This window comes from Archocentrus centrarchus, chromosome 7 (genome assembly GCF_007364275.1).
Source record: "Archocentrus centrarchus isolate MPI-CPG fArcCen1 chromosome 7, fArcCen1, whole genome shotgun sequence".
NCBI classification, from domain to species: Eukaryota; Metazoa; Chordata; class Actinopteri; order Cichliformes; family Cichlidae; genus Archocentrus; species Archocentrus centrarchus.
The window spans coordinates 27,691,782-27,718,451 of record NC_044352.1 but is presented as its reverse complement, the minus strand read 5'-3'; the positions used below and the strand labels follow the sequence as shown (position 1 = coordinate 27,718,451).

The window sequence follows — 26,670 nt, the reverse complement described above, 5'->3', positions numbered from 1 at the left end:
CACAGGATGTTTCTGTGTGTTTCTTTCACATTCCAGTGTTCTTACGCCATATTTTTTAACTTAAAATCTCCGCTTCATATTAAGGTTTAAATCAGCTTTCAGCAGTGTCGTGTTTTGGGATTGCTGGTTTGAAACAAATTAAAATGGACTCAGGATGACAATCCTGCTATTTTCCTATTTCAAACTATTTACTGGATTTATTACCCTGGATCACTGTGTCTTCACTTGTTAGGCTGTCACTGTAAATATGTTATTCTTAATATCTTGCTTGGAAAATAAAAAGCTAAATAAAAAGTAAAGACTGGGTCTGGAGGAAAGTGGTCATCTGAAAAATAAGACTTAAAATAAGCCTTAAAATTAGACTGTCACAACCAATAGAAGCTATTTTTCAGTGATTTCTGTGTGTGTATATATACTGCAAATTATAAAGTGCTTGTTCACTACCATCAGGTTTCCAGTAGAGAGCATCATTACACTTAAAAAAAGGCATCTGCTGTGAGCCAACGGCAGCTGTGATGGCTGTTTGTCTCCCTGTAATTTTAGATATCTTTTTCGAGGCTGACAGACTTTCCTCTGAGATCCCGTAGCTCTCTGATTACTACATCTTGGTTACAAACTATCCTAATAAGTAAACACTGACCTCCTTCTCTTACGTTTTGTTCCATTACAGAAACAGAATAAAGGTTGCACTCATTATGTTGCTTCAAACTATTTTAATTAGGTTTATAAATGGATTCAGAAGGAGATTAATGTTGTTTTTGCAGCTAGCGTGAACTTTTAGTTGTGTGCAAAATATAAAAACACCAAAAAACAACAAAAGAGCAATCTAAATGAATGAAGTTTTTTTGTTTTGTAATACAGTGGTCAGAAAAAAAAAAAAAAAAAACTTAAACGGATGGCACACACTGTAGATTTTTCCAGAATTCCCAAATGGATATTCTTCATTATTTTCACCAAACTCTAGAATAAATTAGTAAGCAGAGGTATAACAAAGACTCACTTCTGCTTCAGACTAGTAATCTGCCTTGTATAAAAGCGTAAACTTAAGATGTGTCATGCCGCACCTCTCCAGGAAGAAGGCGTCCTGCAGACGGAGTGATGCTGATGTCCGAGTCCTCTGGCAGGGCGAAGGAGAACAAACGGGGCATTACAGGAGCCTTGACCCCCGGAGAGACTGGTTGTCTATTCTGGTCACGGTCTGTTTGATGGTTGCTCAGGAACAGTATGGCAGTGGACTGGTCACCTACTGCTGTGGCTCCAAACTGAACCAGAAAATGGGAGAGCGCTAGCGGTGGATGGATACCCACTGCTCGGCAAGACAGCAGAAAATCTCTGATGACAAAATGAATAGTTTTGTTATGGATCAGTGAATATTGGATTTGGATAAATAAGCAGGATAACAACAGTCAGTAATGATTTAAACAGAGCCCCGCATTCAAACTGATGTCCTATCAAAGAGATCCATAAAGAGTAGAAGTCCTTTATTTATACACAGTGAAGGAAACTAACCTGTTAATCCCAGACTTGCAGCTGAGCTGAAAATTGTACTCTTTGGCAATTTTGGCACTGAAAATCAGATCAATCTGAAGGGATTCTTGTGGGAGCAGCGTACCAAATCCATCATTGGGCTGAACCTCAATAAACTTGATAAGGAGAAAAGACAAACATTCAGTAAATTCAAAATACTCAAATTTCTAACTTAAAGTTATAACTCAGGATATATTCATAAAATCGAATTTAGATTCTGATTGTTGTAACCATTTAATGTATTTACATGAAGTAATTATCTCTCTGTTTGTAGTAGCTTTTATTGGAGGTGGTAAAATCTGCCCATCCAAACACAGGATGCACACAGTCTATTTAAGCACGGGGGATTATGAGGAAACAATGCAGGATAACAGCCTCTCTGTTTAGTGTTCCCTCTCTTTACAGTGTAAGAGCTGTATACAGTTAGTGTTAATGCAAATTGAAATCATTTCAATAATGTGAGGAACCCTGTGAAAAAAGAGTGGAACAAACAGTGAAAATGGGACGTTGATTAAATATGATTCTCCCATAAAACTAAGATTACAGTTTAGCCCCTGCTTTTATCTGGATCCATGCAACTCTACTTCACGAACAGATCAACATTTAACAGAGGGCAAGGTTTTCACATCATTCGTGCAGGTACCTCAGGCACGCCCAGGAAACCAAAGTCCTGGGGGAGGAGGGACAGATTGGTAAGGCGAATGCTGCTCTTGACTGACTGGTAAATGGAACAGTAGCCGAAGTCCACCTCACTTTGGTCAAACTGCAGGTCTGAGGAGGTCACAATGGCGTGGACTGTGAAATGGGCAGGCTGCACCTGCACAAACATGAAGCATCTTTACACACCTTTGGCTATTTTTTTTTTTTTCCAACAGTCAAACATCTTACATGCATACTTTCTTGTTTTAAAGTACAACTTTCTTTTAATTCCACTTTATCATGATAACGCTAACCTGCCCCAGAAAAGGTTTGGCTTATATAATACACCTCCACCGGCTGTCCTGAAAATTGTTCTGGTATCACTTTTTAAATCTTAATTATACATTTTCATATTCTGAGTGAAGAAAAAAGGAGGAGAACGTGTGCATATTGCAGACTGATGTTTCTTTTATTTAAAATATTTCTCCAGTCTGGGATTTAACAGATGCAGTCGAAACAGCTAAAGAATCAAATTCATGTTTAACTTTAGTCATAGCTGAAATGGAGCAATGTTTATGCACGCAGTCATCTTTCAGCACTGAGCAGTGATGAAAATGTGTGTGTGTGTGTGTGTGTGTGTGTGTGTGTGTGTGTGTGTGTGTATGTGCAATCCAAAACAGGGCTCTGGCTCAGAGTCAGCTTTACAAAGCACCAACTCAAGCACATTTTTTTTTTACAATAAGTTAGTCCTACTCTGTACTTTTTAAGGTCCAGTCCTGCCTTTATTGCTCTGGCCCAAGGATCCTCCTGAAGGCAAGCTGTGCACTTAAATAATGTGTTTTCATTAAACAGCTGTGCACTGCAGCACTTACAGCAAATATTTCTCAAGCAGGAGTAAAACGGAACATTTGTTAGAGACTATTTTAAGCAGAGGATTAATACACATTTCATGCTCAAGTGAGTATTCATGGAGGCAGGATGTATTTGAGATTTACTCAAAATAAAATTTGGTATCATGTTCATGTTAACAAATCAACATGTACGAGTTTGGAGCTCTTTGATGCAGAAAGCTTTGGAGCACATATGGTTTGTACATAAAGACATTATCATCGGCCTTATCTTCTCACCACTTTTAAGCTTCATTTGATGTTAACGCTGAATAGCAGACAATTTTGTTAAATTTTGTATCATTTTTCTTTTTCCCAGCAGTGCAAAGCAGAAGACCTTGTTTGTTGCACCATTGATTTCCAGGCTGCTGTGATGTCTCGTGACCAATTGGTGTATGTGTGAATGTGTGTGTTTTTATGGCATAATGCCAAGAGCTCAGGGCCCAGGAGCTGGACAGCTTTGGTGCATCACAGGAACATCCTGGCCCAGTCTTTGGCTCCTGGTCAGAGCTAAACCCCTTCCACGCCCCATCCCCCAGCCCTCTCCTTTCCATATCCTGGTAAAGTCAGTGAATAGTAGCTGGCTGGGGAGGCAGAGGAAGGTGACAATTTGGCAAGAAGACTGTCCAGATTTAGATTTACTGGAAAAAAAAAGGACTGGCAAAAGCACAGCACGAATGTCTAAGCAGCTGCTCTGTGTTTTTTAATAAACATGGAATCTGATAAGTTGAAGGAATTCAGCTGTAGTATATTTTCCAGGGACTTTCATACTGACGTATTTCAACATGCACGTTGGAACATGAGATTAGAATATTTAGATTTGAGCCTCCTGAGAGGAATGGCACTGGATTTCCACTTATATCTTTGGAAATGTTTGCTGCACTAATGTCAATATATAATGCTAAATCTATGTAATAATGTTGTAGTACGATATGCAAAAGCAATGAGATCCTGTATAATATACCAGATTTCAGTGGTTCCATCATCATTTTATCAAAACATGAAAAATAAAAAAGTAACTGACCATGATTTTTGTACGAGGATAATTTGAGTCATAATTGACAGCAGCACAACTGGAATCTTTGCTGTAAAAATAAAGTAACCAGTTCATTACTTTTCTCAGTTTCAGAAACCTTGATGAACCTTTATCCCAGAAAGCTGACAAAAGACCCAGTCAAATCCCAGTTACAGGAAAACCTGACTAGCAATTTTGAAATCAACGTCACCGGCGCCTGAGAAAATGGAACAGAGTAACAGTAAATGGAACTCACTTATTTATCTTTTACATAGAGTAACAACGTTAACTACACCTCCAGAGGTGCATTCTGATAAGAAACAACCTTGCACCAAGCATAAAGGTCTTATAAATAACACAAAGCAAATATGATGAGGCACCACATTAAGTTACAAAAAGCAAGTGAAAGAATTTGATTGGCGTCTCTTGCTGGCATCTTCTCTGTAGCAAGCGTCACTGTGGCTCATGAATGTCATAGTATATAGACTCATGTGCCAAACCAACAGTATTTCCCAGAAACAACACTGAAATATTTAAAGATGGTGCCACAGCAGAACTTCAAGCATCAGTGCTAAAGCATCAGAGTACTTCCCTCACGGCCCCACATCAACCTGTGTACTGTTCTATATGTATGTGAAGACTCCAGGGAACATAATAACTGCTTCTGATATTAAGCAAGAGGTTATAAGGTAAAATATCTATTAAAATAACTACGCCAGTAAATAAATCCACCAATTTTTGCACATAACAAGTATTCCATGATAAACGAAGGGGATAAATACATGTGAATCTTGCTTTTCTGTTCTGTGCTACTGCAGACAAATTTCAGGGAAACTATATGGGATAACCTTTATGCTTGGCTTATTAGCGTCCATGGAATAACTGGGCCTTGGGGGTGGGAGATAATTTTAGCTTGTTACAAGCAAAATAGGTTACAACCTTCACTAGCTGCGCTTCTGTTTAGGACAAAGTAGGACACAAGCACTGCACTGCACATTAAGTCCACTGTTTTCAGGATCACAAGCAGTTTATCTGCAGTATACATGTGTACAGTGTATAACATGATACAAACCTGGCCTGCTACTTGCACTGTCATTGGAACCTCCAGGACTCCTGTGTCACTGTCAAAAAGCTTCTTTGCATCTTTGGATAGGGAACGTCTGTGAGAAGGCAGAAAGGAAGGCAAAGTGTGAGAAAGCAGCCCTTTGTCATAAAAACAGCTTCATCCTCATGTTCATGAGCAGCAAAGACACCAACTAGCGGTTGAAAACAAACCTGTAATTGCAACAGTGATTTTGTGATTTTAATGGGTTTTGTTTTGTTTCGTTCAGTATGAAAAACGCCACCTGTCCAAAGCCACAAGCCACTGTCAGGCTTTTCAAAGAAAGATAAAGATTCAGACCCTGAAGACCCATTACTTTACTTTAACCCACGACTGTAGGATCGGCTCGCCTGGGAAAAGCAGGAGAGAGATGCAGAGCGCGCCTCCACACTACTGTAGGTTGTAGCCATGGTGATAGGAGACGTAAGTATGATTCAAAGAGGACCAGTAGTCATGCACAGGCTTATGTAAAACTCCAGTCCCTCAATATCGCTCAGTGTCAAGAGCTGCTCTCGTGCTCACACCAGTAAAAACTGCATATATGCATGCATGCAGAATTTATTAGTATGTAAAAAAATTGGTCAAATGTCAAAGGCTGTTTGTGCCTTAGATCCACCCACCACCTCCTCTCGCGTTCTCTCTCCTAACATCCTTCATTTTTCTTCTCTGCTATTCCTCGCTTTCCCTTCCTTTCTCTCCTTTCAACTGCCTCCCTCTGTCTTTTCCTCTTTACACTCTTAATGCTGGTTGAAGGCTTGAGAGCTAATGCTGTAAATGTCACTGGCTTTAAGGCTCTCCAGATGCCAGTGTGTCTTTTCGAAGTGCTACAACCAAGTCTCGCCTCCAGCAAATCAGTCGGTTTCAGGTTCGAGGACAGGTTTGTATTTCATATTTCCCAAACCTCACGGCTGCACAAAACTGCTGTAAACACGCTGTTCTACGACGACCCCGTTCGTGACTCAAAACCACAAAGGTCACCTCCTCACCCATCAAAATGATCAAAATGAAATCTCTGCAATTACAAAGTAATTTCTTCCCCCCCTGCATAGGTTGACCAATGAGCGCAGAGGGAGTATTTAAGGAAGCACTCTTGTTCTGCCTGCTAATAGAATCGCTGCTGGAGAGTCACTCTTGAATTAGCTTGGCAGGGCAGAGTGGAAAAGCCTGGTGGGGCGTCGCCAGGCCCATATGCTCGGGAGAATTTTGTCGATGGATAGGCTTTCAGATTTGTCAGTGTCCTCAACAGATTTACTTGTGTACTCTTCCTCTCTGCAGCCAGATTATCCACAGTCCAAAAGTAATTCTCCTCTATAGTCTTTATGGTACTTCAGAGATTAGTAGATGCAGTAAAACTCAAATGGTTGTTCTAACTACAGGGCTGCAATGCATATAACTAAAGTATTTCAACTTGAACTACTGAAATAACCCGGACGATGCAGGATGTGGTATTTGTAATGACCAGCTACAATCACAAAAACAGTGAGGAGGAAAAAACCTGAAGGCTGTGTTTTTCAGGGGACTTTAGGAGCTTTAGATTTCAGCACAGTGCTTCCTTTCACCTACTGTGAGCAAAAATAATGTATTCACATATAAAATATATACATTATATACATTAATCTTCAGCATGCATTCCTATTTAGATTTCTCTTCACCATTAAAAAAGTGATTATGAAAGGGATTACAAAACAGATTAAGAGGCTTAAGGATTTTTCACTCTGCAAAAATGTCCAGACAAAAATAACAGTAAATGACCAGGAAGTAAAATAATAATGATTAAAAATTAAGTAAATTAAGTAGGTTATTTTGTTTGTTTTGTTATCTTGAAACTCATTGCAGCGTGAAAGTTTCTGACGAAAGTCATGCACTAGCAGTTAAAGTGCTGGCAGAGCTATTCAGTGTAATCTGTAGTAATTCATCCTTGTAATCTCCCTTTTATCAGCTGGAACTGCCAGGGTTGGACCCATTGCCTGCTCTTCAGAGATTACACCGAAAACCACTCATTCGAGCAGTCCTATTCAAATGATCCCGTCATCAGCAAAAATAGGGAAACAAATTTTCATGTGTTAGATTGAAATTCTCTACAGGCAGAAACTAAAATGTGCTTTCCTATTCCGTGGGAAGGCGTTCAGAAGCCGAAATTTAGGACCAGCTGAGCTAGCTCACGTGGCTAGGTACAGTAATGCAGCTTATATGCTAAATTCAGCACTTTGTTTTCAGGCCGATGTGATGTGTAAGGTTTCGATCTAAGACAAACACAGTAAATGTTACAATGTAATACAATATGTAAATGACAGGAAAACTCCAACAAGAATAGCAAATTCAATGCAACTGCAATCGTAGCTTTTGTGTTGGCAGTACACAAACAAAAATAATCCTCTCCCAAACAGAAATTAGCCAACATGTACTGAATATCGGGCAGAATAAATGTCACGAAACAAAAACGGCAATCCATTCCGATTCTGTCAGCATCCATCTGAATTCAAATGAGCAGCCCTGCTCTTCGTCGCGCGCGATCACAAACATGCGATCCATTAGCTTTACTATTGTACAGTGGGGATTATGTTGTGCATGAAACAATGTGAAGGAAAAGAGTGAGTGGGATTGATGTGACAAATAAAGGTGGAGGAAGACAGGCAGCGAGGGCTGAAGCAAGTAGAGATACTGAATGATGTGGGCAGGCTAAGCACAATCCCTCAGAGCAGGAAGCAAGAATGTGCTCACCCTCTCCCAAAAGCCTGAGGAGGGGAGACAAGAAGCAAACACCTGTATAAAGAATGAAAGCTATGAGTCATTTGTGAATCCAGATTTAACAGTGTATGAGTGTGTGCGTGGATGAGACAGTGAGTGAAAGCAGTGCTTCTAATGAGGATTTGGAAATCCAATGATGGTCCCTGGCTGGAAGAATTGGCAGTGCCGTTTTAAATGACACACCGCCACTGCAAAACACAAAAACAAACCTACCAAAAATCAACAGATTGGGCGGCAAGATCCAACCATGACAGAGATGACACATACAGGGACACAGCTTGATGACATGCTGGAAACATACTTGTTTTCCAATCCCAGTCAGAATTATGATGTGGGCTTCTGCTGTGGGTGGAGGACACTGTTTGGGGCCTTAGGGTATCTTAAAGGAGACTTCAAGTCTTATTTTTAAAGCTTGAGCCACCTTTTGAGACCATACTCACCTACGGACCCAGATTGTTTTTGTGAAACACGAATCCCTGATAATCTTTTAAAAACCCAGTTTATTGTTTAACAAAACTCACTGCGGTTTTCATGATATGTACAGAACCCTTAACACTCAGTTTTAAAATGTATCTTGTGCAGTTGGATCGCAGGTAGGAGCTGAGGCACATCACTGTTTACGTCTGTGTCTATCATGTGTTTCCAAGGTGTCCAACCGACTATTTGTGTTCAATCTGTCTACGTCACTTCCAGTGAAAGTTCAAAGGGCCCCGTGCCCAGCCTTTCTTCCATCTGTCACTGGTCAAGCTCCAGATTTGTTTGGTAAGAGCTAAGAATTAATAAACTGCTGAGATTGTCTTTTGTGACACAAAGCAAAACAAAAAAAGACTCCTATAATGACATATTCTTTTTTTTTTTAAAGACTTAAGAATTTAAGAAATGAAAAACCAGTTAAGCCTTATTTTTAGTTTAAGTAATTTGGCGCCTTTTAAGACTTCTTGGTGATGTGTCATTGTAGTCGTTTACACTTGGATTTGGCATTTTCCCAGTTTAAAACGAAGCACAAATATGGCTGAAGATTTCCAGTCATGACAAAGAAATGCACCATCCTCTGCACGATAAAAGTGATTTTTAATTTCTCCTGATATGACTTCCTAATCAAAACAAAGTAGGCAGCCAAAATGAGATTGTCTTTGATTTGAGGGATGCTAACCAAAACCAAAAAAGTTATCATTAGTTAGCCTGTCATCCTATCAGCAACTAAGCAATCTATCTGTCTATCTATCTGAACACAATGTTACACTGAAAAATGAAGTGAAACAGCAAATCAGGCTAGTGCCAGACATATTTAGTGACATTATTCTGTTTTCGTATCTCAGCAATTAACATGGTGAGTTTAATATTCTTAGAATTGATGGCCAACCCTACAAATAAACAAGATTTACCACTATGAGAACAACAGTATTGCCACTGTGAGCACAGGGAATTGCGTCTGGTGTCTTGGGTTATATAACCAGAATCAGGGCCATCATATAAGCGATGGTGAATCGAGAATGCATTTAGGAATGAGAGGAGCTTGATAATAACAAAAAGAGGCAGAATAAATGTAGAGTTAGAGTTGGAGAAGTGAAAGAGCAGAGAAACAGACAGAGAGAGAGAGAAACCCAAAGAGAAAGAAGTATAATTAAGCACAGAGGTGATAGGCCAAGAAAAAGAGAAGTATGTGTGAGCGAGTGGGAGAAGACACCACAGAAGCAAAAGAGAGAGACAGAGAGAAAAAGTGTGATACAGAGGGAGTAGGGAGGGGGTGAAGCTGTAGTTGTGTTAGTGCTCATGAAGGATGCACCATCTCAGCAGCAGCACGAGTAAAGCTGTACTCTAATCCTCGCATTAAAAACCTCTGCTGATTCACTAAGCCAGATTACTGACATTTTCCCACTTTCCTCTACTGTCACCCTACTGTAGGATGACCAATGCATGCCCTTAACCTTTGTCATTTGCAAAGAAAATGTCCTCCTGTTATTTTTTTTTTTTTCATATCCACAAATATATTCTCAGCTATCAATAACTCAAGGCTGCTGAACTCTGAAAGGAAAAAGGGGAGGGTGGGCAGAAGAATACTGACACCCACACTGAGTTTTTACATACTGAACACCTCTCATATTTTGCCCTGGGGGGGTCCCTTGTCCGCTCTCCTGGCATTCAAACCACAGTGCGACTCCTGCTTCTCCATCTAAATATAGAAGCTGTATTGTTGTTGAAATAATTACACCGTCCTTCAAAGTCATTAGAAACCATTATCAGAAGCCTTCATGCCCCTGTGCTCAGAGGGCAGGTGTGTTGAAGCAGCTCTTTTATACCTGCTGGCTATTGACAGGCTATAGATTGTTGCCGTTTGTAACTCTGTAAGACTCCACTGCTTGCTTGCTTTGGAAAAGGGAACGTGTCACAGAAGCGTTGTAGTAAACTAGTAACCATTTTCGCAACAGATTTATGTACCCAGTAGTGCAACATTTGTCTTTTATAGATGAAAGTAAGCTAAGATCTGATCCAGTGACTGCTTGTGCTTCTTGCCGTGTCCGACGGCTTTTTTACTTTTGCTCAGGGTTTCCGCCACAAAAGTCGTTAACCCAGGCGGCTTAAACTGGCAAGTGGGGGCTGGTATGGTGGGCTGGTTTAGTGTTACACTTAATTAATACTGTGGAAATCAATCCGCTATAGCACTAATTATGAAGCAAACATGGAACATTAAAAGCTTTGTTGGCCTAGGTATACAGATAGTGTTTGATAAAACTGGGAGAAAGTGGGTAGTTTATTTCCCACTTTACAGCCTAAAACAGCAAGACAGCAAATGATCTAGCCTACTATAATCCCTAATCAGTGGGGATAAGTGGAAGAATATCAGCTAAACAGGGAAAACAGTATCAAATCACAAGATTTGTCAAGTTCATTTTACTTTTCAAGAATTTCTTTATATTTCTTTTGAGCTGTTTTTATGTGTGCAAAACAGGTAACACCAACAGCAGGCTAATATCATACGTTAGCTAAGCTAACATTTGTAGCTTTTGAATGAAAAACAGCCTGGTAGAGGTCAGCTGAAGCTTGCAATATTCTGGTGAAAACCTTGCAGTGTTTCCAGATTATATCAAGTTGAGCAAAAAGGTTTTAATCAATAATGTTACTGAGCAGCCAAAGCTCTTAAAAGAAGCTTAGATACAGTTTAAAATGAACCTGAACTATTCTGGCATAAGAGTGTATTGATTTATTCTTTATTACTATCATCTATTGCTTCAAGATATTAAGTATACAGTATACATAATTTATAGCAGTTTTTCTACAGAAAAACAGTTTTTTCCTTTTAAAAGAAGCAGATTCTGGGATGTCACAAAGCAGTAAGCCAGGCTCAAAATATATTACAAGTCTCCTTTGAGGTGAAACAATTTGCACTTTCATAGAAAGTTGATAGAATATTAACAAGGTTAGTCTAAAATAAGATTATCACTGCTCCAGTGATTCCATTATCATTGCATCCTCTGCGTGTCCTTCCTTACCTCGGGATGAACTTCAGTTGGGCACTAAAGCTCGATTGAGCCTGGATGAAGCCGGTCTTGGGTAGGATCTCCATGTGCTTCCTCATTTCCAGACATACCTCAAAGGTCAGTTTCAAGGCTGTGCTGGCTCTGTCATGCAGAAAAAAAAACAAATAGTAAAACACAGGCAACAACAACATATAGGACTTTATTTTCTCAGATGGGAACTATTCAGGGATGGGTCCTTAATTTTCCCAAGGAGCCACATGACAAACTGGTACTGTTGTGGAGGGCCGCACCAATAAGCTTGTAAAGAGATAAAATTAATATCCAGAAGTCATGTCAAGTGGTTGCTCAAAGGGGAATTGTTGGGTCTTCTTGAGTTTAGCATGTGCACTGCACTGAGCTATCATTTCCCCTTCGGTCGAGGTGCAGGAATTTTGGAGGAAAAAATGTATCATAATACTACATAATCTTTTTAGGTAGGAAATATCAGAAAATGAATATTACAGTACAACATATAACTGTGTGTACACAATAGTGTATGCGGTGACTGAATGGGTTAAGATATGATTTGGTGCCAGAGGAATTAGTTAAATACTAGGCTGGGCTGATCAGACTAAGACTTTATTGTATAATTTGTTACCTGCACGGGCAATTTCATAGCTTACAGTTTTGGATTCCTCAGACCTATCTTACCCCAAATTATTCCCCTTTTAGCTCTCTCAGGTGTAAAAAAAAAACAAAAGAATCATCAAAACCTGTTTAAACCATCCTTCGAAGACTCAGTGGGGACAGATGAAAGACTTTTGTCTGAGTGACACCTACAAAAATGCCTTGTACGGAGTGATGTACCCTAAGTCAGTATAATTTAAGTGACCTAATTTCCAGGAGCTTCAACAGATGGTTGTGCCCGTGGCTACAAGCCTCAGTTATAGCTGAGGCTTGTGATATAAATGGCTCGTCACCTTGGGAATTTCTCCAACACATCCAACTACGGCCCACACCTTCGCAAAACAATGACAGTACAGACAAGCTGAAAACACAGTTTGCTGGAGGTGACATGCGTATACATAACATTTTGTTGTGGCTGCTTTCATCTTCAAAGATACAAAGGTGAGCCTTTAGCTAGCTGTGGCCAAATAGACTGAGGGACCCTTCATTATTTGATTCTCCTCTCAAAAGAACTGACCCACTTTGAACAGGGAGGTCAGCCAGATGGTTGTTTCCCCGAGGCAAGGACTCTCAGGGACACTTGGGGGAAATTAAACCGCTATCTTTATGCCAGCTAAATGACAACCTTCAAATTACTGGCAAAGGAATATTCATGGATACATAACCATTTAGGGTAATTAGGCATTTTAATTAACATGGGCATTTAACTCAACCCGTCTTTGTTTTACTGGCAGCCACTGACCAGTTCATTTTTGAATCAGTGCTTCATGAGTTTCGAGCAATTTACACTGTTTGCTTCCTTTAGATTAACATAAATGTAAATCAGGAAAAGATTAATTCTAAAAAATTCTAATACAAATCACCAAGACAGACGTCATGTAACGATACACTATAAGCCAAAAGGATGCACCCACATATCCACACACTTTCTGCCTGTGGCTGTTTTTACAGTATAAGTCCCGTCACTTAGTTTCAGTCGACAGAAATATTCGTGATACAGAACGTGTTGATATTTCAGACAACTGCATTTTAAATATGTTGCAAAAAATGGAATAAAGGTTTGCACACTATTTGGCTTAAAGTAAATCCTTAAAACATTTATGCATGCATATGAGCATCCTCAGGTAATTTGAAATAATATGTGCATCAATTGATAACAAAATGGATTTCAAAGATTGTGTGAAGGCTCTTGACTCAGAGACCTAACCACCACGCCATCAAACAACATCAGAAGAGTGAAGGCTGTTGTAGCTACAGATTAGACAACTTGAAAACTGTGTGACTGACTACAGACATGGTTTTTCCCTCTGGGTTTGGTTGAGTTTATGCAGGTGCTCTCACACATGTGCTGCTTGTTTAATGCATTCTTTATATTTTGGATATTTAATAAAGGCCGTTGGAACCACTTGCAGTTGGATGCCTTCCTGGGCTAGTTTGAGGCAGTTACGGGATACAATATGTTCAACTAGCTAGTAACTTGTTTCATACACATCTACCAAACTACTTTCTGTCACAGTATTTAATGCACATTGCTACTTCTGAGCGCTAAAAACTTTAAATAAATAAATCCAGCAAAAAAAGGGCTTCTCTAGGAGCTCGTGTCTCCATCAAGAACAATGTATCAACTAAAGGCAGCATAAAAATAACTTTTTACCGCCTTTGTAATACACCGAAGTCCCAGCAGGGTTTGAAAGGTATTTCGAGGGGCCTGCAAAATTAGTTTAGAAAAAATTACCCCACTGTGATGCTTTGGAGGCTCTGCAGAAATAGTCCTAAAAAGTTTAACTTTTCTTAGAGCCACATAATAATGTTACTCATTATAATCATCACAGTTTAGTGGGAATAATATCAGGTCATGTTGCAGAGAGGTTGCTCATGCTGAGTCTACATACAGTGCTGAATAACTAAATGCCTGGACTCTGAGTGCCCACGGCTGCAGCAGAGGCTCTGCCTTTTCTTAAAAGGGACAGGTGGCTGTGCTTGTATACTCCACATGTACTCCAAAGCCCCATGGGATACCAAGCCTTCATGGCAAGCGCTCTAGGCAACTGTCCCCATAATGCAGCACTGTCTGCTTTTATACCACATAATATATATCAAAATAACCAGCCCGGAGAACAGATTTTTCATTAGCATCTACTGTATGTTGCTATTTTAGTAAGGAAGAAGTAAAGTAAAGAAGAAGAGTAAACTTTATCAACACCACACACATTCCTCAGGCCAAACTAAACAGGTCTCAGGCTGCACTAAGCTAAAGTACAGTTGGTGCATTAGAAATACAGAAAACAGAGAGAAATCAAGGACAGAAAGCTTTGTGAAAGAAAGAAGCTGGGTGATTGTGCTTCTTTGTGGCTGGGTTTGAGCAGGAATGTTCAACTCCCCAGCAGGTGCCAGGAAAGGAGTATTTGAAAGTCCAGGCTGAGTGTTTGAAATATTAAAAAAAAAACAAAAAAAACAAGAAAAACGCTGCCAACTGTGTTCAGAATATTCTAATCACTGGGCTCACAAGCCAAAGTCAAACACTGCACATTTTAAAGCTTCCTAAAAAAATACTTTCAATTAGTAGGAGTGATATTCAAATCACTAGCGCACGGACAAGATGGACATATTCAATTATGCTTTGTGCTTTTCTCTTAAAAAAAAAAAAATCTGTCACAAACTCAGGAGGACTTGTGGGATATTTACTATCCACTTAAAGAAAAAAGTGACAAATTCTATGATGAAAGCAGCAGCTCTCCTATTGTTTTCCTCCAAAGCCTGCCAAGCTATTTTGTGTTCAAATTACTGTCTTGGAGGCAGAGTGACATATTGCACGGTTTGCTGGTGCAAGCATTAGCGCTTTTTTTTTTTTTTTTTTTTTTTTTAAACTTTAAAAGCTGCGGCTCACACTGACACTGTCATCGTCACGTTGTCACATGTGCTGGTGTGCCAGCGCACCAGATGGCAGTTGTCACAAATCCCCTACCCCCACACATGCACTACCTCCCCCACATGATGTGACACAATGACTGGCTAGGTGATGGCCCTCACTGCTGCAAATGTTACTGCCCCTGGTGTATTCTTAACCTCATGTGTGCATCATAATGTATCACATCCATAATCAAAGAGGATTTACTTCTGCTCTGTGCTACAGTATCAAGTCAAAGAGGACTGTGGTGGTGCCAACCTTTGTTTAGGTACAGTTATTCGTTAATGCATCGCGATTATATTTTATCCACACGTTGAATTGTTAAATGTCTCAATACGCTGCTTGGCTGTAAGTATAGTTGGGCGGGGAGTTTTATGTTGGACTGAAAAGTAAGCGGGCCCTGTCAATTTTAAGGGATTTCCTTGAGCCGTTTTTCTGTGAAAATGTCTGTTTTGGCAGAGACCGAGTATGTGAGGGAGTTTTAGTATTGCATTCAGCAGATAAGCCAGCATGCTACATCAGCAGTCCATGCCACTTTCCAAACTCTATTTCAAGGATGTTTCCGAGCATAGCAACAAATAAAATGGAAATCTGACATGTACCACACATTTCTGGAGTCACTGGGCTGATTGTTTTGTACAGCCTCTTAAAAAAGTTTAAACTTTAAGATGTATTTCACTCCTCTAGTTAAAATAATTCTCTAATAATATAGGCAATCATTAAGCTACTATATGGGGGTGGGGGTTGTCTCACTGGTCCAATTTTGCATGTATATAAAACACTGGGGTGATAACCACTTTATTAGATTGGGTGTTAAAGCTCATGGATTTACTGAAATTCTACTTTTTTTTTGTAAACTAGGGTACTGTACCTCAGTTTCCTAGAAACACGCGTCTACCACCTGTGCATGAGGCAGTTTTCACAGTGATATACTGTGTGACAGATAACAGCACTGGTTCACATCGTACTGACTGTTGCACAGCTCTTTCAAAGACAGCTATGTGCTTGCATGTTCTCACGTGCTTTTAGTGCATCTGCAGTCTCTCCAAAAAGATAAATCCCACTGGCTGTTTTAGTCAGCCCGGGTCTATATTTGGAAAATGTCTCGTATTTAATGGCACCACGAGGTTTTCTATAAACACTGAATGTAACGGACACATACATGTTTTTTGTACTTTTATGAACAAATGAACAAAGCATATTTTTCATCTGCTGTTTTTAAAATGTATTCAGTTATGAAACTAATTCTCACAAACTCAAGAGACACCAAAACAAACAGACTAAAAATATTTTGAGGAAATAATTAAGAAACTAAGATATTTAATATAAAATGGTACATTTGTGATCTAATGCACTGTGAATTGACCTTTAACGTTACAGATACTATTTAACTGCAGATGCAAATCACCTTGGAAACTAATGATAAGGATATATGTATAAATGGTTTCTATACTTTACTTGACTTTATATACTTTTTGTTCCGATACTGTCCTTTACTGTTGAACACGATCTCTTTCTGTAACACAGTAATATGTATTGAGTAATATGTAATAAATGGTCACTTTTGTGTCAAAGTCTGATGTGCAGCCTCTTGAAACAAAGTAAAGAACTCCTCCTAAATGTGAAACAGCTGGACAAAGCACAAAGCTAGTTTTCCTCAGTTATGGGGCAGTGGACTGTGAAAATATCTTTTAATGTTTAGCACAACCTTGAAAATAAGCTGATGGGGTATACAGTTAATGTATTATTTGCTTATATTTTTTGCATCTGAACCTGCTTCAGGCTTTAAAGATTAAATAATTCATATCCTAATTGATACATACATTGTTCATTTCTATACTGTAGGCATTTATCGTTTACTTCATTAGACAAAGAACAGCACTGTGCAAACAGTACTGCAACACTGTATTGTAATGTGGTATGGTAATTAAACCCATATTCACCACAGCCCCCTAAGGTATCTCTCTTGCATGTAACACTTAAAACACTGGTTAAGATTCAGCTGAGCAGGACTCATAAACACCAACGAATATCACAGTGCAGCAACTTAAACACTTTGTTCAGAGCCAGCTCTGCTCTGGGACCCACCTGCTTTGGACCATGATACTGTCTTGATAAAGGCGGTCAAACATGCAGATCTTTAGGTCAATGTTGGGCTGAAGTACCCATACAGGGATGCTGACTGCCACACCTCTCACATGGATGGGTATCTGTTTGAAACAGTCCTCAGTTACATACAGGATTTCATACTGTGAAGAGAGCCATATCAATCTCTATGGCTCTGTAAACTAAATTTTTGTTGTTTCTTACTGGTTTGCTGGTTTTGTCAGAGAATTTGATGTGGAAGTCCAGTTTGGTCTCTCCTGGAATGCTTGGAGTGAATAAAATCTCCAGCTTGACACTTTCAAATGGTCCGATCTCTCCCTCCTGTACCTGAACAGGGACGCAACGAGCAGGACAGGCAAACGTTTAAATGTTATATTTTTAAGATCTACAGTGCAAATTTTTATACCCAAATATGAGCCGGCACACTGGACTTCTCTGAGAAGTCAGAAATGAATCAAGCATAACATTAAACCACTGAAACAGATTTTTTTGTAAACCAGTAAATTTGAAAATTCATGGATAACAACAATAATTATAATTTAGCAATAAAAATATAACTTCGACTAAACAGCTTGCACATACTGATTACAGAAACATAAAAATGTTTTTGGTAATTATCAGTACTGTTGATTTAGGGCAGCTGTAGCATAAACCTTACACTGGGTGGTGCTCTAATAAGTTTGTTAAGCACTGTATATCTCGAAGAAATATTCTAAACAGCTACAAGATGCATGCAAAATAACAATTTATCGAGCTGTTTGGTGCACACATTTTAGCTTTACTTGATGGAACAAAAATATTCCTAAGCATGAAGGGGGAAATGAAAACTGTCGTGCAGTTATGTAACATTAAAAGGCACGCAGTCATATACCCATACGCATACAGAGAAAGGCAAACTGTCAAGGTAGTGAGAGCATAATAAACAAAAAGGAGGAATAAACCACTGATGCAGCAAGTGCCTCAGTACTGTGGCATGATGATAGTTTGATGGATAATCTGCCATTTAAGACACCAGCCTTCAACCACACAGTGTGAAAATATCAGTCAAAATGACAATGACTGAGCTGAGGGCATAGAGGCTCATGCAATACACACAGTCGCAATAATAGCAGAGGGAGAGGTGATGCACCATTAGCCCCCCACCAGAGAGATGTAATGAACCCTGAAAAACTCTAGAATTTCACATGGGCCACAAGGCACACACAGCATCATTGCTGAAAAAACAAAACAGAGAAGCCGAGTCTTTTATCGACAGACAATAGACACAAAATGCCAACTTTGCACTCAAAATATTTCATAATCTGGGCAGATCATTTTGGGTACCTGACCTATACAGATGCAGTCCATTCGTGACTTTGAGGAGAGGTTTCATGCTCCTAAGAGGGTGAACCATTTTTGACTGACTCATAGCCCTACCTCTAACATCACCCTAGAGTCAACATTTCAACTTAATTGGGCCTATCACCATTAGAACGTCATGTTGCACTTTCTCCCTCTAAGACTCAACCCTTATTCTTATCTTACTAAAAATAATCAGATATTCAATGTTGTTCATTAACTCAACAATTTATACTGTGGGGTGTGACATAGTTTCATAGCTTTTGCTTCCAGTAGTTTCATAGCTTTTGCTATGACTCAAAACAGTACAAAACAGTACTACTACCATAATGGGACTTTGGGGGATGACTATGCAAGGTTGGTCCAATAGTTAAGGCAATAAGTCTGAGCTACCTTACTTATCAGAAGTCTATGTATTTTACATTTTACACTTTTTCTGGATATTTAATAAATTACAGCTTACTTTCACCATATCAAAGATTGATTTCATCATTATATTACTAATCACTCTGAAAACAGTAACATTAACATAGGAAATAAGCAAGTTTTTGAAACAGAACCTAATACTTACACTTCCCAGTCTTATGTCACTGGTGTCAGAGGGGCTCTGGTCTATCTCAGTGTCCACATCAGATGAAAGGCAAGCCTCAGGAACAGCTTTTGGACCCTCTGCCATACACACAGACACAGAGTCAAGAAACCTGATCATAGGTCATTTTTACTGTTGAGTAGTTACTACAAGTGGGCTGGAATAGATATCATTCCACATAATGCAACACTACAAAACAATGGTGAACCAGTAGTTGGAGGATGAAAGAGCAGAGTAGTGCAGAATAACCAAAATTTGGACTCGCTGTAGCAGTATATGTGGAAATATTAGAAATATCATTCAAATCCTGACATTTAAGCCTGCAAATTATAACTCTACTTTTTCCTCTTGGGCACAATCTGCAATCTGACCACTAATTTACTGATCTGTGACACAGAAAATGTACTACAGTCAGCTTCAGTTCAAAAAGGAACATCAACAGCCTCAAAATTGGTCCAACATCCGAGAGCCTTTCTCAACAATAGTGATAAAATAAAGAAACAGAGTCAGAGCCACTTCAACACAGAATTTCCAAAGCCAGCAGAGCAGAGGCAAAAGACTGAAAAGCTTATCAAAGCATCAGCAGTAGGAAGTGCTGAGTGTAGTGATGTAGACTTCAGATCTGAGAGAACACGAAAGAGAAGCTGCCTTGTTGCCACCAGCTGTAAGAGCAAGGTGAACCCTCCGCTTTGTGTGTGTGTTCTTTTATTTTCATTCTTACAAGGAGCCAAGGAAAAAAAAAATCATCTACCATGGGGAGATGTTGTCAGGCCTCATTTTCTGTATTTCAGAGACTGTTTCAGGGTAACACCATCTCCCTGTCTCCCACTTATTATAATCAAATACAACTAGTCTGCACGGTGATGCTGTATTTAGGCACAGCATGCTAATGACAGCATACATTTCCTTAGTTTAGCATGTTAGTATGCTAATATTTGCCAAAAACAAAACAAAAAAACACCAAATACAAACTAGCCTAAAGCTGTGGTATAATAAATAAATGTATTTAACAAAAAATAAAAAATAAAAAAAGGGAACTTGAATGTATGTACCAAATGTCATTACAGTCATATATATATATATATATATATATATATATATATATATATATATATATATAATTATGCAGTTTAAGAATATCATAATTCCTATAATTGGAATCAAAAACTACTGTTCCTGTACTGTGTCCTTCCTGTACTGTATTGGCAGTGTGTTTTCCTCTTGCAACACATGCCAATACAGTTGGAAAAAGAAGGACACAGTGCCCAGTATTTAATTCATATTATTATGTTCAGGTTTCAGTTTTTCTAGTTCAGGAGACAAACTGTGTTAGATAATTATTGTGTGTGTGTGTGTGTGTGTGTGTGTGTGTGTGTGTGTCCATATTTTACCTGACTGTTCTCGCTGTAATCCCGCAGAGAGCTCCTGACTCTGTTGCTTTGATTGGACATCTCCAGCATCAGTGGATTCAGGGCTGTTCTGGTTGTTAGATGCTATGTTTTGACTGGATGTCTTTTTCAGCCAAACAAACAAGCAAATATATTCATTTATTTCTACCCATAGTACTTTCTACCCAGAATCTTGAGACATAGTTTTAGATATCACAATGCAGAAGCTTTAGAATTCTCTCATATAAAAATAATAAATCCCCTTTTTTTGGGGGGGGGGGTTTATTATTTTTTGCTTGTTAAGTGTACAGTACAATATATAAGGAGAAAGAAATGTAAACTATTTACTTTTATATTGCTGTATTGCAATCTCTCCCTTAGGGTATCCAAGAAACAGCAGCTCTTACTGTCCAGATAAATATCTGACCTTGCATGTGTTGGCAGAGACCTGTGGTGGCATTTGGACGTAGCTAGTTTCTGGACTGAGACATGTGGAGGTGTCCAGGTTGAAAAGGGTGGCCAGTGCACCCTTGTTGGTCAGTGTGATGGTCCGTGAAATAGTGTGGCCCACGACGTGCGAACCAAAGTCAATGAACTGGCTGTCGACCTCCAGCTAGAGAAAGAGTATAGTCACATTCTGTAATTAGCACTGTCGGTGAACAGATGCTAGCCAAAGTACATAGTTTTACATACATTAATACACAGAAAACGGATTAAATAAGACAGCAATCATGAATAAATTGCCAATCAGTGTTGTTTCTTGTTGTGTGACAATAATTGTGCAGCGTGCCAGATTCCATTTTAGCCAAAAATTATTTTTCCTATTTTCTTAAATAATAATTATTAATGAATTATTAGGGTAAAAAGCTACAGCAATGCCAAATGACAAAAATTATACAAAGAGATGAGACACAACCTTGCGAAAAATGACAAATGACTACCAAAATTAGTAGTCATTTGTAATGGCCAATAATTTTAGCTGTAGCATACTACTCACAATACATTTCTTTACGGTGCATCTGACGGGCACAGAGAAGGGACCCAGAGCCGATGCAAAATGGAGCTCTCCTTCCAAGTCCTCGTTGATCTGCAGGGATCAGATAAATGATTTGCTGGTAAGCAAAAACAAAGGCTTGATGTTTGACTAAGCTGTAGAAAGTCTGACGCTAAAGCAAAGAGTAGGGCAGTGGAGGAGTTACACGAGTTGATTGCTGCAAAAGCCGTGCAACCAAATCTTAAATAAGATGACTCCTCTTGATGGAATAGCTCAGCATTTTGAGAAAGACACTTGACACATATGGTATATTTTTGCAGAAAATGGACTGGTTTTTATAGCGCTTTTCTACTCTACTTGAGCACTCAAAGCACTTCATACGTCTTCATTCACCCACACACTTTTTTTTCCTACACTTCTACATCTAAGTGCTTTCTGTCTAACATTCGTGCAGACATTTGCACTCCGATGAGCGCATCGGGAGCAACTCGGGTTTCAGTATCTTGCCCAAGGATACTTTGGCATGCAAGCTGGAGCAGTCAGGTATCAAACCACCAACCTTAGTAGATGACCTGCTCTACCTCCTGAGCCACCCTGACAACCTCATAGTCATTACATATAAGGCAAATTAGGAAGCAGCAACACTGACTTGCAAAAAATATCCACCTGCTGTAAGAGCATTTCTAAGCAACAAAATTAGAGGCACTGCTTCACAGCTGTATACCTATAGGCTCATATTATACACACTGCTGCTGCTGCAAAAATCAAAGGAACACTGTGAAAACACATCAGAGGTCAATGGGGGGGAAAAAAAGTCATGCTGGATATCTATACTGATATGGATTGGGTAATGTGTTAGGAATGAAAGGAAAGTATGGACGTTTAAAAACAGCAATGATGTTACAAACCATTGGCTGGAAAATAGCCTGCATGTCACAGGACATTCCAGTGGATAAGGAAGCAGGAGGCTGGAAGCTGAAACACAAAACACAGGAAGTTGGTGATTATTTAAATTTTTTTCTTTGCAAGTTTAAAAAGTGAGATGTATTACCAGATGAATATTACTGCAAAACACGGGCAGAGGTATAAAGAAATGTGTGATTAGCAACAAAAAGTAAAGCAGTACCAATAAGCATGGCTTACTGGCCTTCTGATGACAGCAATACTATAAAACATGATTCAAATTTGCTCTCTCCAACAAAAGATTAGCAGTTCAGATAAAATACTGAACCATAATGAATACACTGAGGTTAAAAGTCAACCTGATGCTCATTTGGCACACCAAAGAAAACAAAAATCCACTATACCATATGAAAGCCCTGCAATTTGGAATGCAGTGGTTCAATAATTTTCAGCATATAATTCTTATTATATTGCACAGTAAACCATAAGAGAAACCAAAAAGTCTATTTTCAGATAAGAAAACAAACACGAGGACTGTGAGCTATTTCAAAGCAACATGTGTATCTCAGAGCACATGTTTGCGCCAACCCTAATGCTGCCCCGAGGAGCTTGACAACTTGCTGCCCTTCAGGAGACACGAGAAGAGGGCCGATCAATACGGATACAGCAGGCAGCCGGCCAGGGAAGCGAGGCGAGTTTTCAAAATTCAATAAATAAACAGAAAGTTAGAACCATGCAACTATGAGCATAATTAGGAATCAGCTACAGTTAGAGAATATAATGGATACCAAGCTAATTTTTGTTAGGTTTATTTTTTGTTAGAAATAGTATTTTCCTGTTACTGTGATAGTAAACTTAAATCTGAATGTAACCCCACAGCTGGCTTTTTGTTTGCAGGTGAGATCTCTTCAGTGCCAACTTAATGTCTTCGTCTGAAAAGACAAAAGCTGAGTGTCTAAACAGATTCAAGTTTTTCTTGTTCTGCCTCATTTCAGTTTTTTTTTTTAATTCTGTGAAGAAGGGCAAAGAATATTACATTTTTCTTTCTGTTAACATGAGCTCATGTTGCGTTCTTTTTTTTGGTAGCATGTTCCTGTGCCGTGAGAGTTTTTTTTGTTTTTCCAAGTTATGTTCATGTTTTTTTGTTTTTTTGTTTTTTTTTTGGTTGCACTGCCTTGTGAATATCTGAATACATAAAAAAAATTACATCTAAAAACAACAACATCTAAAAAAAAAATACTACACTAAAAAGTACAGTAAAACCACAGTCTCTATTTTTTTTTTTTTTTTTAGCCTGTCATGTCTGGCATCTTTCACAATCGGAATGATGATCCGAATGCACTGATGTACCAAACATATTTGCTTTGACAAGAACAGCTCTATATGTTTCCTATAGGCTCTTCTTGTTAATGTTTGCAATTTTATTTTTATTTATTTATCTTTTTATTTAGTTATTCATGCCAAGTCTGACAGGCAACAAGGAAGGGGCAAGAACAAGAGGTGGGGGGGAGAAAAGGGGGGGGGGGAGAAAAGGAAGAAAGGAGATAGAAAAAAAATAAAAAATAAAAAAAATAAAAGGGGTTGATATACTCACACACACACACACACACACACACACACATCCATACACACACCCATATGCACCTACATATACACACACACACAAACACACACACACAAGTTTATTGTTTGTAGTAATGTGTGTGTATGCGCCTTTGTCATGCAATGTATTCGATAATGAGGGCGAGAAACTGCAACCATGCCCCCCGCGATCCAGAGGCAGATAGGGAAGGACCCAGGGGACCCAGGCCATCCACAGCACAGGAGCTCAGAAGACTTGGGGCCACACATCCCGATGGCAACCGCGTACACTCCCCAGAAGAGGAAGGAGGGAGGCTACAGACGGAACCCCCACAATCCAGGGGCTAGAGTCCAGAGAGCCAGAGACGACGGGCAGCCCACCCCCCCCGGCAGGCCGGCACCCCCAGCACGAGCCAGGCATGCGGCCCCCGAGGCCCCAAGCGCCCGAGAGCAGCCCGACACCCGGCAGAGCCCCCCCACGCGCCAAAGAGGCCCAAGCCACCCCCAGGTCACGGCCGCCAAGGGAGCAGGCCAAAAACCATGCCGAGACATCCGGCCACACATCCCGGGACCCACGGGCACCCACACCCCAGGGGCGGCAGTGACGACCAGTGGGGAGCAGCGTGGAGCGGTAGGGAGGGGTAACTCCCACCCTCCGTGTCCCACCGGTGCCAAGGCTTGGCAAGCCACCAACCCAGGCCCAGCTGTCCACACACACACACTCTCACAAGCACGCACGTACACACACACACACACGTACCAGTCATTCCCTCATGTACACACACGCACATACACACGCACGCACATTCGCATGCACCAGTCACACACTCATGCATACGCACATGTAACATACATGGACACCTAATGTGGGAGAGCGGGTACCAGCACCAAGCCAGCGGCAACCCAGGGAAGCAGCCAACCCAGCCCCGAACAATGAGCCAGTCCCCATCCCAGGCGGGGTGCATGGAACCGGGGTGTGAGAAGGCCCGCCCGCCCCCTCCTCCCACTCAGCGTGTTGGGGGGGTGATGTGAATGTATGTACTGAGAAGAATGTGTATGGCTGTGTGAAAACTACAGTGCTTTTAAAATTGGAGGGACAGATGTAATATGAGCACTGAATAACAGCGCCCATCCACACTGTCCCCCCAAGGCCCTCAATGTCTAAAATGTAAATAAAATTGAGGTGCAGGCAGCAGTGAACAGACAAGTGGGGCCACCTCAGCAGTGCCACCCACTAACCACTGTGTGACACACCTGCCCCCCAAGGCCCTATATGTACTATGATGTGTTGTGAGCTGTATAATGCAATTAAAAAAGGAGGAGTGGGACATCACGCAGCACAGCGAGCAGAGCCGAGGTGATGGCCCTACTCACTGCAGCACGAGCCCCCCACCCCCGAGAACCTATGTGTGCATATTGTGATGTTAAACTGAGTGGGAGGAGGGGAGGGGCCAGGATAAATATGACCGGGAGGCAGAGGACTACCCCCCGGAGGAAGAGAGCCAGCTAGCTACTGGCTCACTAGGCACCCCAGTTCCCTACACCCCCCCGCAGCCCAGGGAAGGCAGGTCCAGGGCCTGAAGTGACCGCACCCCCAGGACGCCACCGTACTCCAGGCCGGCACCCACTGCCCCCACTGCAAACAGGACACAACACACACCCCACATGCATACAAAGGACAACAAATATCGCACACACACACACACGCACGTACGCACACATACACACGCACGCACACACACGCACACACACACAGACACACACCCCCACATACATACTCACACATACACACACACGCACACAGTGGTCCTGAGTCAGAACCAACCGGCCCCGTGTGGGGCAACTGCTGCTCCCTCACCTGAGCGCCCCACCACCCCATGGGGGAGGGCACCCAGAATCCCGGAATGCCAGCCAGACACCCCGACACAGCCAACCCACCCCACACGGCGGCGCGCCCAAGGGGGCACAGACCCCTCCAGCGCAGGGAGGGGCCCAGCCTGGAAACGGGCAACCCCGGGCACCAGGGCCCCGACCCCCGCACCCCGGCCCCCACAGAGGAAGCCGGCCACCCGGACGGGGCCAGCACCGCCACCACGGGACCCCGAGCCCCACACCCCACGACCATAAGAGCACCATCCAAGTCCCCACCACCAACAACCAGGGCCCGGACACAGAAACCACAAAACGGTAGCCACCGCCTCCAGGCCAGAGCCATCAGACACCCAGGCCCCCCCGGCCCACCCCCAGCCACCTACCGGGTGCGCCATGAAACTAGACCACAGCTCGTCACCCCCATCATGCGATGGAGCTGATCAGTGGGGACCAGAGAGATTCAAATTTTGCCAGTTGATTTTTAGAGGTGGCAGACATTCTTTCCAGACTAATGTGGTCTAAAAGTAGATTCTTATAGTGAGTAACGCATAAATCATTTTTTGATTTCCAATTCATGAGGATAGTTTTCTTAGCGATGCATAAGGTAGTAAGAACTATGTGTGATATATTTGTTTCCATGTTTAATTCACTTAAATCACCTAGAATGCACAGTTTTGGTGATGTTGGGATATCGCAATTAAAACATGTGGATAATTCCTCACATATCCTCTGCCAGAACCTCTGAACAGGTGTACAAGACCAAACTGCATGCATATAGTTTTCAGTATGGTTGCCTGAACAGTGGGTGCATATATTTGTGTCTCTGAGGCCCATTTGGAACATCCTGTGTCCTGTATAATGTATTCTATGGAGAGTTTTGTATTGTATAAGTTGTAAATTCGGACTTTTAGTCATTTTGAAAGTGTTT

The 26,670-nt window shown here is 40.8% G+C and overlaps 1 protein-coding gene across 7 annotated transcripts in view; it reads right to left on the bottom strand.

The window, feature by feature from the left end:
- Positions 1-26,670, bottom strand: part of cfap74 (cilia and flagella associated protein 74) — a 56,210-nt gene that overhangs the window by 10,158 nt on the left and 19,382 nt on the right. For all 7 annotated transcript variants that reach the window (XM_030734061.1, XM_030734060.1, XM_030734064.1 and 4 more), the window contains exons 15-26: positions 22,295-22,361; positions 21,390-21,479; positions 20,820-21,005; positions 20,396-20,516; positions 18,987-19,084; positions 17,282-17,404; positions 17,060-17,181; positions 11,410-11,538; positions 5,141-5,228; positions 2,171-2,344; positions 1,510-1,643; positions 1,065-1,332 (exon numbers count right to left, since the gene is read on the bottom strand). In XM_030734061.1, the coding sequence (XP_030589921.1) occupies positions 1,065-1,332; positions 1,510-1,643; positions 2,171-2,344; positions 5,141-5,228; positions 11,410-11,538; positions 17,060-17,181; positions 17,282-17,404; positions 18,987-19,084; positions 20,396-20,516; positions 20,820-21,005; positions 21,390-21,479; positions 22,295-22,361 (1,600 nt within the window). The remainder of the gene's footprint in view (positions 1-1,064; positions 1,333-1,509; positions 1,644-2,170; positions 2,345-5,140; positions 5,229-11,409; positions 11,539-17,059; positions 17,182-17,281; positions 17,405-18,986; positions 19,085-20,395; positions 20,517-20,819; positions 21,006-21,389; positions 21,480-22,294; positions 22,362-26,670) is intronic.